We start from the raw sequence: 14,383 nt of genomic DNA, 5'->3' as shown, positions 1-14,383 counted from the left end.
AGGCAATACATAAAACTTCAGATATTTAAAATGTCAAATTTCCCACGATTATACAAAACACTTTTGAATAAAGACACTGAACAATGAAATACCGAAGGAATACTATTCACGTAACATAATTCTTGTATGCACAGAAATAATAACAATCATATGTGATGTTGCCAACAATATGTTCTGCTGAGGAAAAAGCGACCCTTTCTTTATTGCCAAAAAACAAGGCTCTTCAGCATGAAATCAATAGCTTTTTGAAACACTTTTGTAAACAATCTGTAATGTAAGTTAATTCACTATTTTATGATTGTTTTTAAATCATATCACCTGGTTTAATTTATTTTTTGACAATGAACAGAGCATGACTTATTTTTGCAGACGACGTCACATATATAAAATGTTGATTAACCCTCAAACATGCGCACAAAAATATAACAAACAATAGACCATAACATGTATGTACTAAACAAGATGTGAAAATAAACTTTCTCCTGGAAAAAAGGTTTTATTATCATAAATATTTGGCCAATTGTTCAAGGTCATTGACATTAAGAGGTCATACAACTTCCAAGGTAATTGACATTAAGAGGTCATACAACTTCCAAGGTAATTGACATTAAAAGGTCATACAACTTCCAAGGTCATTGACATTAAAAGGTCATACAACTTCCAAGGTCATTGACATTAAAAGGTCATACAACTTCCAAGGTCATTGACATTCAAAGGTCATACAACTTCCAAGGTCATTGACATTAAAATGCTGTACAACTTCCAAGGTCATTGCTTTTATGAAACATTTCACATGATGCCAGAAATGGACAATTTCAAAAGTTAACTACAAGGCCTTTTTCTTCTTGTTGCATTTTTTTTTTAATTCAATATTAAGCGGCTCATCCATGATCACTAAATTTGACAATAATATTGAATATATATAATTGACATTAATTCCTTTGACACCAAATGCGCAATCATTTCACTAAATATTTTTAATCTTTTGTACTCCGACAGTCATTCTACAGGAGTACGATGCTAATAATATTGACTAATTGCCAATAAATACTCTCTCTGATTTTGTCAATATATTGATCAAGTCTTCAATATTGCCCACTTACGTTCAATAACATTCACTAACATCATATGTTGACGATATTATAGTTAATTATTTATTGGTCTTGAATGAGCCACTAAAATTGAAGAAGTTACTACATTTCAATATCCTGAAGGCACACCTCGAAATATTTAACTAAATTGCACATTTCACTTTTTTAGAAGGTAAAAAAAGTCAACGTACTATTTCACACTCAGTTGCAGGACAAATAACAACAAATAAATAGCTCTATAATAACACACAGGCTCTCATATTATCCGCACTATTTGGTATAGATCTGTTCTCAGGATTTCGTTAACGCTTTACAAGTATATGTATTCCACTGTTTCACTCCTCAATATGAAAATATGATTAACTTCTAGATAAATGTCACTTTGTAAGTTTATGACACTTGATGCATGTCTGCATACACAAATAATATCCATACCACTGGTGGCAGACTTGATGCATGTCCTCATACAAAAATACTTTCCATACCACAGGTAGCAGTCCACAAACACAGGTACTATCTATACCACAAGTGGGGTTTCAGTCAGAGATGGTTAAACAAATATTATAATGAATATCATTAATAAATTCAGGGTTCATACAGCAAGACTGGCAAAGAAAGGAGTTTTCAAGGACCTTTTATTGAAGGAAATTTAGACCTTTGTTCGACTTTCAAGGACTATATTTAATAAGAAACTACAAAAATAACAAATATTTTCAATAACTATCAATAATAGCAAGCTATGAAAATACTTATTAAAAGCGAAGCATCCACTGAGATCAAACTTTTTTTTGTACAGATGGACCATTTTTTTAACAGACACTTTTGGAACAGAACAAGAAAATTTATTAAAAGGACTTTTTCCAAAAAAACAAGCACTTTTCAAGTCAAAATAAAATCAAGTTGTTCTAAGGAGTTGTTTGCAAATTAAGGACTTTTCATCCAGCAGCCTAAAATTCAAGTACTTTTCAAGTCTGTGCAGACCCTGATTATTTAAGAGTTTTTTAACCTGATCTCTGCCTGATACTGCAACATATGTTACATAATAATATGATAAACAATAAGCAGCATCAACAAATATTTGTAATGTAACAAATTCATAATTCTTGACTTAACTAAATACTATACATGACATGATTTGTACCTTGTCAGAAAAACTAAATGAGAATTTTACAGACGACTCGCATAAATAACAATTTTCCAAAAAAGAATACAAACTTTACTCCCATTTTCACAATGTGGTTTAACTTTATCTACGGTAAGTCTCCATCAGTTGAAAGCAACTAAGTATAATGAAATAAGGAACCTCATTATGATGTCATAACTTTGAGTGCAAATATAATGAGTTTAGCCTAATAAGTCTGCATACATGTACCAGAGTACTAGTACAATAATTACATTATGCTCAATAGGTAACCTTTTTATAATGTTATATCATTGTAACATGCCCTATCATCACAAATAAGTACAGGATCTTAAAGATGCAATGACACTGCAAAAAAACTGCCAATTAATCAACTAGATTTCTGCGAATTACAGTACATGTGTCACAAGTCAGGAGCACCCATATTTTTTTAGTCAAGGTCACCATGACCTTGACCTTGACTATATGACCCCAAATACATATGGGTTATCCATATTGTTCAAAAACAACCAGCACAATCATACACACACTATTATGACTGATGAGGGCATAAAATGTCAAGTAAACTTAATACAAAAGTACAGATCACAAAACAATTTAAAATATAATATTAAGAGGAGCAGTGGTCGAAATTAGCACAAGCCCGCACTCACTGCACTTGTTAAATGCTTTCCGGGCTTAATGAAATGTTTTGATGCCAAGCCCTAATGTTAGAATTCGGGCTTGTTCATCCAAAAGTCTAATTTCGATAACTGCTGAAATACATTGCCTGAAGTTGCCATAACGATTTCACAATATATAATAAGTTTGCAAATAAATGTTCTTAACAGAACACAGTAAGTCTTGGCTGTATGACAGATCACAAGAATAAGAGATTAATCACATTGATGAGTGTGTGTGTTCACCCTGTATGAGAAGGGCACACAAGTAAATTTGCTCAAGTGTGCTTGCATGATAGAATAGCTGTTAATTGTAACGCTGTATACCATTGGTTAAATGACATCGCATTAGTCCAATCAGAGTGCATATTGGAAAAAAAACAATGATGTCATAACCCCTTACAGGATATACAATATGTTTTCTAAACACAAAAAAGACTAGACGAATCTGAATATTAATGCTTTGAAAACCGGCAAAATACAACACCCCAAAACTTAAAATGGGTAACAAAACTCTCAGCTGTCTATAGTCTAACAGATTATAATAGTGACAATGGAATGTGAACGGTGGGTCAGCTTCTGCTTTCCATATATTGATTGTCTAACAGCATCTCCAGGCCATGTACTTATCCACAATTAGAACATTGAGCTAGGTTATCCTAAGGCTAGTAGCCTTGTAAACCATTGTATATTTGTTGTTTTGATTCTTGTTGTAAAATTTCTTTTAAAACTGGAAAAGAGTAATAAGACAAATATAAGTCAATAGCGATTATTTGAAATACTTTGAACTATTGAGTTGAAGGTAGTGATTGTATTAAAAGATAACATCTCTCCGAAATGGTCTTTACAAAGACTTTCTCAAAGATTTCACATTGGCAACCAATGTTTTAAAATATGCATTAATCAATTTTTAAGTCATCTTTTTGTTTAACACACTGCAACTGTCAAATACACCATTGAAAATAATTTAGAAAGTTTAAGCTCAATTCATTCAATCTTCAATATCAGTACCATCTCTTCATCCTAATGGAGAAACTAAGTGATTTTCTATCAGATTTTTTTTTTTCAAGATATTTATGAGCAGAACTTTTTTTATTACTGTTTTATTTATGTTGTCAATTATTTTGATATATCATACCATATGTGTTATCATACCATATAATTAAGCGCCTTATAATCTATAGTATGATACGGTACATAATGCAGAAGAAATACTGGCCATACCTGTTTTTTGTTCTTCTGTAAATGCTCCCTTAGGGAAATCAATATCAAATGTTATAAAAAGGCTGCCTTTAACATTGTTATTTTCATAATTCGGCATCCCCTCACTGGGTTTTCGCATTTTTGCCCCTGGCCAGGTGATTTTGTCACGAACAACTCGTACCTGGAAAAAAGGGGACAAAAAACTACTTTAAAGCCTCAGTGCCAATAAGGATAAAATAATTAGAGAAAAAATAAAAGTGAGTACATAACTATGATAGAGTCTCATATAATGTCTGATAAATTCCCGATGTCCACACGATGCTTTATTAAAAAGAAATATGGTATGGGAAATACCAACAAAATCCCAAACTGGTCCACTGACTAACTAAATGCTAATGAAGCAGATAAAAGGGCGGAGCAAAGCATCAATATTGTTCAGTGATAAATCGCAGATAGGTTCTGCTCATGTTTATGTAAAATGCTCTATTTTGTGTATGATGAAAAAAATGTGGCAATTTATAAGGAGTGTTAAAGTAAGATACTGTACTAAAAGCTTGACCCCTTCAGCAAATGTTAATATTTACTCAAATATCGTTATTGGCAACCACAAATTGTATATTAGCAGCAATAGCTTTGTTGTTATGTAAATGGTTGATTGACATTATCACGTGTTGTTATCATTGTATACTCAAGATATCAAAATATCAACTAGATGTTTGAAAGTCTTCAAGGTATTGTGGTTCAGATGTTGTATGTTTCAGTAAGAAAATGAGCACTTAACATAAATAATGAAGTATGCATTTTGTTTACTGACCGTGTGTCCATCCAAGTGAGGGATGTCCATCTCAAAGCCATTCATAGCATCTACAAGAGTGATGGTTACGTTCGTGAAAAGATCATCTCCTCGTCTCTCAAAACGTCCATGTCTGAACAGCGATATGATAAAAATTATTTTAAAAACGGAAGTACTATATTAAATGTAAGCTCTGTTGAGTACATCATTTTTGAATTGACAAATATACACGTAAAAACAAACATGTATTCCTTGTTCATGGCTAAAATAGTATGTTTTTAGGCAATCGGAGTGCAATAATGAAATAAACAACTTCTTATGTGTTATACAATATGAATGTCAAGTCTTATCAATACAAAGGCCTAGGTGAAAGTAAATATACTTATATAATATGCAATCCATATAAGTAATATACAACAAACTTACTTTTGCTGTTTAATTTTAAATCTGAGATCTCCTGGGTCACCATCGATATGAGGCTCTCCTAGAAGATGAAGAATTTTTTATCAAACATTTTTACCACAAAAAAAACATTAATGTTACACCCAAACAAGAAAACAATGTTTTGATTAGCAGGATGTATTTGCACATTGTGTTGAAAGGAATGTAGCTGAATTTGACAAACATCATACACATTTCACACAATATTTTTGTCTTCTATAATTGAAAGATGGCCACCAAAATGTACAATGTAAGTACAAAATGGTAGCTTGTCCAAAGACAATGAGTTATAACATAATTTCTACTCAAATGCTAACAATGAGTTTATACTAATTTCTTAATTGTGATGAAAGCTGATAGCTTATAGAATCTCTCTTGAGTGAGTCCATTTCCTGGGTGGAAACCAGTACTGGTGTCCAATTCGAGAGGCTGTGAGAAAGTACCCCTAGTGGGGTTTAAACCCACAACCTCTTAGGTGAGAGGCCAACATCTATACTACTAGACCATTCTCTCCTTGACAACCCAAACAATGAGTTTATGGAGTGAGACTGGTCTGGCACTAATATCACAAAAATACTTCAGTAAAATCTCAATCACAGTCTCAACAAGAGCTCTTGGGTTTGAATCCCACAAGGGGAATATTCTCTCAGTCTCTTAAAAAACACACACCACAAGTAACTGGCTGCCAATCGTATAAAACAGGTTAATTCTTTGGTTTGGTTCAAGTTAGTAGAGATTATATTGATTGGATAATATGTATACAATAATCAATTTTGACCAATGAAATTGCTTGCATGTGCAAACTAACAAAATTCAAATGATAACCTGCGAATAACTTATCCAGTTTTATACCATTGGCCCCTTTACTTGTATCTATCCACTATTCAAAATTGGCCACAAGGGTAATATATTCAGCCATTAAACAGAGATCTTCACTATCAAAATTAGATAAATAAGTTTAAACTAACACCATATTGTGAACATGTGTGGGGAAAAACTGCCCCTAATTTCAGAGTAATAAAATAATTTTTACTCCAGAAATGTTTGACCTACCCTCAGCCACAAATGGATATTCCTGTCCATCCCTCATTCCTGGCTCTATTTCAACCTCCAGCATTCTCTCCTCAGGTACCATCCTGTATAGGACATAGAAATATTTCACATCACAAAGAACACATATAATTGGTATCACTATCAGCATTACAAGTCATTGAAGCTGCCTGGCATAAACATTAGAGAGGACTGAAGTCCAAAGGGAAATTTATTTTACTGATTCCGGCTCAAACCTCCTTAAATAATTTATTCCCACTTCCAAGCTAATAACTTCTCCTTCAGGACCATTCTGTTTACAGAATAGAAATCTTTAAAACCTTGTATCAAAATATGGAGAAAAATGAAATATTGAGGGGAAATGATGTCTACAAGGACATGGATTTGGGCAATTCCCTCCTAAATTCTCCCTTCATCGGCTATCCTGTATACCACATAGAAATGTTTAGCTTCACAAACTAAATACATACACTGTATAAGCATTACAGATTGTTCAAATTGAAATAAAGTCAGGAAGAGTTTGAATTCATGAGGAAAACTGCAAAGGTTAAAGTTGAAGGTACAAAGACGACAACAAGGCTATGATTGAACTTTATGGTTTAATGTCCAAAAAGCAGCGAAGCAAAAGTTTAAATGTTTACCGAACATTAGGGCAATCATCACAGACTTGTTGCTGTGTCATTTGGAATCGTCCTGGCCCTAACTGCTGGGTGACCATTTCCGTTCGACAGTTACACTTCCGTGTTCCCTTCGCAGGCTTGGCTACTGGTTTGTATCGCAGCACCTGCATAACAAAATTAAATAGTGTGTTAAAGATTATTTATATCCAAGAACAACAGAGTTTCTCCAATATGACATTAACATTTGTTTGTCCCTTAGCTTAATCAACCATTTTTAAAAAAATAAATAAAGTCTACCCATGTTTTGAAAGATTCTGTTTAAAAGGGACACAATGCATCAGTTTGTTATGCAATATGGTGAATAATGTGCTTAAATGAATTAATTTAATATTTCAATTATGAAAACATACCTCTATAAAGTTCCCTGTGTATAGTTCCTCCAGTGTTACTTCAAGGTCCATGACAACATCTCCACCCCTGGGTCTTTCCTGTTCCTGTCGGCCTCCGCCACCAAAAAATCCAAAATCACCGCCAAAAAAACTGAAATACACAAAGGAATCATGATACAGATATACCAGTGTTTTCTCTCATCTTTTATGAATGGGAAAAAGGCCCTTAGAATATTGTGAATTTAAGATACAAGTACATGAATATTTGAAACAAGGAAACAAAGCAAAGGATCCTTATGTATTAGAAGTTAAGGGGCCTAGGAAACCATTTAAACTAAACTGTACTCATTGACTGGTTAACAGTTGGGATAACATAGAATATTAATATAATAAACCATTTCCTTGTTCCATGGTACTTGTACAGTTGTTTTTTTCGCTTTTAAGGGACTGGTGGCGAGACTTTGATGGGTTTATTCATATACATTGTCATTTTCCCTTTCAAAGGGTATGGTGGCTAGGCCCTTTGAAACTGACAGGGGGAAAAATAGCGTTGTTTTGGCAGAAAGGAGAAAGTACTTCCATGATTCAAATAATGTTTAACTAATTTTTAAATATCTTTTTAAAGAGGATATTCTAACATTGGTAGGGGAAAGATATTTACTTTTAGAGGAGGCAAATGCGGCAGAATTTGTATGATGTTAATGCTTATGTTTTTTATTATAGTGCTACTTTCACATGGCCTCTCAAAAATGACACCAGTACAAGTTTATACCAAGAAAACAGACACAAGGGTGATGCATATCATAATCAAGCTTTCAACTACATTCAATAAAATAAATTAGTTTAAACTAAGCCTACCTTGCGAAGGGGTCATGACCGCCCATATCACTCTTACTCAACCCTTCTTCACCATGTTTGTCATAAATCTTTCGTTTGTCCGCGTCAGATAAAACCTGTAAATATAAAACTTATAATACACAGAGTGACACACTTTCTGATATTGTCACCCCCTCGGTCTGATTTGTAACCTTTAAACATGATGGCCCTTGTGCTTTAATTAGCAATTTGATGGAGAAGATTTTCACAATTCTGCGTATAAACAATTTGTGAAAGTAGCTGTTCCTGTAGTAAGGATGTACTTTTTTACAAATTACTAACCCATCTTCGAAATCAAATTGCTGCAAATCCTTTAAAACAAAAACACTCATTGTTGGTCATGAAACCCAAAACAAAACTTTTTTTAAATTTTAATTGTAAATCAATTTAACACTTTCATAGGATGATTTACCTCATAAGCTGCTCCTAAGTCCTGAAATCGTTCCTGAGCATCTGGATCATCCTGGTTTTTATCAGGGTGCATCTGCTTGGCTAGCCTTCTGTAGGATTTCTTGATCTGATTGGTTGTTGCAGACTTTGGCACATCTAATATTTTGTAGAAGTCCCTCCTGAAAAAGCCAAAGGCAAGTTGTTTTATCATATGTACATGGCTATTTCATACATAAATTTACTGCTTTCTGAATCTGTGTTTCCACCATAACTGTGCTTTGGTAACATTCATTTCAGGATCAACCAAAATGATGAATGGAGACAAACTTTGGATCAATTAATTTATGGTATATTTCTGCTGTTAAGCAGGTTGTTACAGATAATTGCTAAATAGTCTTTGACATTTTGCATGCCCTGACATCTGTTTTATTTGATGAAACAAGAAAATTAATGTTGAAATCACAGATTAAGACAGATGCTACATTATGTCGACCTCTCGAAGTTTGGGTTTCAAAAATGTCAATTTTAATGTTGCAAATGTTTTAAAGTTGTATAGCTACTAAATCTTTGTTTTCTTCTGAGACAAATGCAAGTTAATGAGAGAAACTACCCTGTACTGGTTGAGAAGCAGTTTCCGACGGAAAGCAGTTTCCGACCAATCGCTTTTTCGCCTACTTTCATTAGATCTTCATAAAAATGTACTGCAATTCAACTATATCCTAACTAGGCAATCAAAAGTTGAAATTATTTCCGAGACACGTAAGTAACTTTTATTATTATTTAATGTTTATTTTTCATTTTGTACACAAACTTGCACGTGGGGGATTGGCACGCGCAGCGTATTGCGCATGCGTATGAACCTAATTTGCATATCTATGAATAGCTACAATTAAGGTTTTCCTAAATTGACTTATACAAACGATGATCATTGTGTACATATTTGTGAACACTGAGGTCATGCTTATTTCGCACCCACACTCATTTAAATGTATACAAACACAAGTTTCTATCAGAAATGAATCAAAATATCATTGATATTCAGTGTCTGCCTGATTTCGAGTATGAATGGACTGTCGTAAATTTTAGGGTTTAAATTTTTCGTAAATGCCGAAAAATTGAAAAATATTATTACAGTTTTATATTTAGTATATTAAATAAACAGATAATAAAAACACACAATAGGCACCTTAAATCTGCCCCGCATTCGATTCGTCGGAAACTGCTTCTCATCACAAGCTTATCAGAACAGTGTAAGTACCCTCTTTGCGCCCCTATTAGATACACTATATGTGACATCACACATGTGAAAAATATATCGACAATAGCAGCGTGTGCTGTAGTTTTCTAAAATGTGAAGAATTTTAGTAGGTACTTAAACATGTATAATTAATTCAATAAAAACGTATAAAAACTGTCGGAAACTGGTTCTCAACCAGTATATATGCTTTACATAAACACCACCTCCCATACCAGGGCCTTTATATTTTAACATTGAACTGTACACATATTAAATTGGAAAAAAATGTTTGTGCCTATTTTTGGTCATCGTGAGATTTTAATGATAAATTTTCTTATTTCTATAAAACTTTGTCCTAATTTTTTTAAATAATAAAATATTTAAAATGGGGTTTGGGGGCGTGGCTATAGGCTGGGTCCTGTTACACTACGGTCATACTCATAGGTCAGACAATGTTTACTTTTGTGATGAATTGTATGTTTTCCAAAAGTTTGCATCATTTTAACTTTAATTTTTCTTGGCTCATGTATTAATTATTTTATATTCAGTATCAATTTTTTTTTACTTGTTTGTACAGTCTTATAGTCTTTATTCACAAAAAGCCTATCAGCCAATCAGAACACAACACGCCACGAAACGTAAACATTTCAGAACCGGCGGAAGAAATGACAGTTTTTACAATGAAACTAAAATTGAACTTAATGATTATTTTGGTAAGATAGTAAGAACAACACAAAATACATCTACTTAGTAAAAAATATTACAAACCCCGCAAACACTTCTAGGAATATCATGAAAATTGTCATAACGACTAGTGCGAACTGTACTTTGGTCGCCATTTTGAACTTAATAATAGTGTATAAACTTTTCACTGCTAATTAATCGATATCGGGAAATATCGGTTACGTACAACTATTATACTACCATAACAGGAATGCTTCTTTGCTTTCATTTTCCTTGTTCCTACACTGTCTTGGATTTGCTGCTCAATAACGCTGAAGACGATAATTTAATAAGCTAATATAGCAAATGAGTATGCTTTGTATACATCAACAAATAATAAATTCAATTCACCAAATAATTGCGGTTATAGATTGGAAAAAGGCAAAAATCTGGACCTCAAATAGTCACAACACAATGACTCTTGGCTGGTTGACCTTATTGTCTCTTCCACTTTAATCGGATGTCAGATTTACTCACTTGACCTAAATGTACGCCAAACTTAGCTAACCTATCTGCCTAAACAACTGCTATATGCATCTTCATTAACCGTCACCTGAGGCCCTATATAAGTGTCCGCCCAAAACTAGCTCGACTAAACTTTAACAGTCCATATATGTAACTGAATACCTTTTTTTGGCAAGATGATTAAGCTTTATATCACCATCCACTACCTCTTCAGAAGCAGAGGCACACGAAGCTATGATGGTGTTACCTATTGCCAAGTTAAGCTGCCTTATGTTCTATTTCCCTTCAAAATCTCCTTAACAACAGTAGACAGAAATATGTCAGCACTTTTGTCAGCTACATGTAACCCGTGATTCCAGAAGTGCATGGTAGAGTAGCTACAACAGTATTGACTTTTAATTTTGACTCCAATGATGTGAACAGCTCGCATTCAAACGCAACAATTATATCTACTGAACATTTTTCCAATGAAAACGATCACACTGAATTCCTTGCAATGCCACCCCCCCCCCCACCCCCACCCCCATCTCTTCCGCTTGGACAAATATTGAGGCATAATCCCACAGATGTCTGCATTTTCATGTGACAAACTCAGATTGATTTTACCAAATCATTATTTTATATGTAGCATCTTATCTTCTCAAGATGACTTTATTGACTTACTATTTGTTACAGCAAAGGGTATCAGTTTTTTAATTTATTCTATCGAATATTTACCCACAAACTCTACTAATGCAATTTTCATGAAACATGCGCGTGTTAAACTATTCTAAATATATGCCGATTCGCTACACATTGGGTTATTATCATTTTATCATGATGCAACTTATCAAAAGAGTATGGATTAAAAAAAATCCACCTACAGTCATTCAACTTCATAGGAATGTTAGCCATCGCCATGAGTTGGAATCAGTATATCAATAGTTGACCCTTGATTGAGTTAAACATTGTTAGAAATACCTTGGGTCGTATATGTAGATCGTCTAAAAGTATTGCACCGACACTCATTAAACTTTAAAGGAACGTTGGGCAGCATGGTGAATTAAGCATCTCCTATTTGTTTGACATTTAGCTTGTCCTAAGAATAGTAATGGCATTGTAAACAATAGAGGCAAAAATGGCCCTATTTCGCTCACATGAGCATCAATGCTCATAAACATGAATATAGGTCAAATAAAGGTTATTGCCAAGAAAATAGGAAATTATAACTGAAATTATTTCAAACAAAATTGCAAAACTGAACACATGGTGCAAATTCCATTAATTAGAAGTCACTTGTTACTAAGGATCGAAATACATGGTTGCTAAGGAAAATAGTGGTTACTAAGGTGGTCCATATGATTGTCAAAGACAAGTGGTTGCTAAGAAAGTAAAATATATTAAAGCGTTTCCTTACATAATTTGTTAGAGAGTCACTAAGTAACACTATTCTATTTAAATTAACAAAATACAAATAAGCTCTAGGGCGGGGCTAATTTTTATCCCAGGGTCAACATTTGAGTAAACTCTGTAGAAAACCACTAAATCAGTTATATATGAAATATGTTTACTCTAGCTTTTGCAGATTACGATATTTCCCTGATATAAGTATATGTAAAAAGCCCAGTTTCGCCGAGGTTGGAACGAATTTTGACAAAAGGGTCATCATTTGAAAAAAAAAAAATACTTCGATCAAGGTCGACTAGATTGGCTATGTGCTTAAGCTGTTACAGTTCTGGAGTTTTTAAACATTTATCCCCCTCCCCCCCCCCCCCCACACACACACCCTTCCCCCGCGGGTATTTCGTTTCTGTAAGTGTTTTACAATAAATAAATAATTACATTATTGACAAATAAAACAAGTTAAAGCAAACAAATTGTTGTGAATTCAAACTTACTTATTATATGATACTTATTTTGCAATTTCTCTGGCTACTGTTTCCACACAAGACTGATATTTTGTTTCCAATTTTGCTATTTGGTCTACTCACGAGGATATATTTGTTACGCAATCTCTGTTAAAATAACCACACCACTGACACTTTAGAACATGGAAATTGATTTGCATGTTTATACTGAGAATATGCATTCCCATTATGCACCAGTCAATTGTAACCACAGCTCCCAAGACCTGTCGAATACCAAGGATAGCCGGGGAAGTGGGCCGTGTTTTTACTTTGCAGGTGGCCCCGCAGTGCCGGGTGACTGCGGTGGTGTTGTCTTCACGCCAATTTTAGCGGAGAATCGGTCTTATATAGAGTCTCTGGGGTGCGGGGGCATTTGACGGGGTTTTACCCGGGCTTGGCTGAACCGTTGGTCAAAGTCCCTGCTATTCCCCGGACCGGGGGGGGGCGTGGTTACAATTGACTGGTGCATTACTCAGTTATTGGCTTAATCAGTTATTGAATTGTAACCCTTAATTTAGTTTCCTAGTAGCTGCAGTTTCTAATCCCTATTCTTTTGTGTATAAGTTTGACATATATTGACATTGACATATATGTAATACTGTTTATATACTCTTTGAAATATCATTGAGTCAAGAACTAATATAATCCCAAAACCACGTTTTTTTTTCCATATCAGCAAAACATTTATCATTAGCCAACAATCACTCACTGGGTGACTTTGTATAGGTGCGGATCGGATATGCAGGTGAATGGCCCATGGACAATTAACTTGTTTTTAATTTTAACGTACACGTACGGAATGCGTGCTGATGGAATACCTGGTTTATGCTTAAGGTTTTTTTATGCCACAGTATCCATTAAAACACACAAACACAAAGTGGTTTTTCAAAATTTATCTGGCATAACATGGAAAAAAGATAATGAAGAAACGGAAAAAGGATCATCTTTATTCTAAGCACAGTAAGATACGTAACAAAACAGCGGACTGTGCAATTATATACAAATCACGGTGACTGTTGAATAAAAATGTTATATACATCAACGAACTTCGTTAGAAGTAGAAGGTTTTTTTTTAGGTTGAACTTTTTGTTTATAATGGCGTTCTTTTAAGATAAGATAAGATAAGATAAGATAAAATAAATTTTATTTTAAGTCAGAAATAACAATATAACATAAGCGACAAGCGCTTTTGAACCGACTATAACAATAGTATACAAGTTGAACCACAATATCATGGTAAGAAAGCTGTAAAATATTTTGGAGCATTGTTAAATAAGCACATATCACATAGCAAAGCAAGTAAAATAGGTTAAACCTGTGAAAGATCTGCTGCGCTAGACCAGAGGCCTTAGAGACACTTAAGAAAAAGAGAAATAAAAAACTGATAGTCAAAATAGTTGCAAAACGCAGATTAAAAGT

General features: G+C 33.9%; 1 protein-coding gene across 1 annotated transcript; it reads right to left on the bottom strand.

Annotated features, from left to right (window-relative positions):
* Positions 1 to 1,709: 1,709 nt before the first annotated feature.
* On the bottom strand, positions 1,710 to 10,732 carry LOC128240759 (dnaJ homolog shv-like). Its single transcript, XM_052957589.1, has 10 exons — positions 10,659 to 10,732; positions 8,676 to 8,832; positions 8,246 to 8,340; positions 7,409 to 7,538; positions 7,020 to 7,162; positions 6,382 to 6,464; positions 5,314 to 5,371; positions 4,909 to 5,020; positions 4,116 to 4,275; positions 1,710 to 3,621 (listed from the first exon to the last, which is right to left on the bottom strand). Exons 1-10 carry the CDS (start codon positions 10,727 to 10,729, stop codon positions 3,557 to 3,559), a joined length of 1,074 nt encoding a protein of 357 aa, XP_052813549.1. The 5' UTR covers positions 10,730 to 10,732; the 3' UTR covers positions 1,710 to 3,556.
* Between the last annotated feature and the right edge of the window lie 3,651 nt (positions 10,733 to 14,383).

Source organism: Mya arenaria, chromosome 7, assembly GCF_026914265.1.
Source record: "Mya arenaria isolate MELC-2E11 chromosome 7, ASM2691426v1".
In the NCBI taxonomy this organism is placed as follows: domain Eukaryota; kingdom Metazoa; phylum Mollusca; class Bivalvia; order Myida; family Myidae; genus Mya; species Mya arenaria.
The sequence above is the reverse complement of the archived record's forward strand: the minus strand, read 5'-3'. Positions and strand labels throughout refer to the sequence as shown.

Coding starts and splice junctions, on each gene's coding strand:
- LOC128240759 (XM_052957589.1), bottom strand. CDS start 10,729: ATGGCGACCAAAGTACAGTTCGCACTAGTCGTTATGACAATTTTCATG. Junction 7,163..7,408: donor ACACAGGGAACTTTATAGAG/GTATGTTTTCAT, acceptor TTTGTTATGCAG/GTGCTGCGATACAAACCAGT. Junction 5,372..6,381: donor ATATCCATTTGTGGCTGAGG/GTAGGTCAAACA, acceptor TTCATCTTCTAG/GAGAGCCTCATATCGATGGT.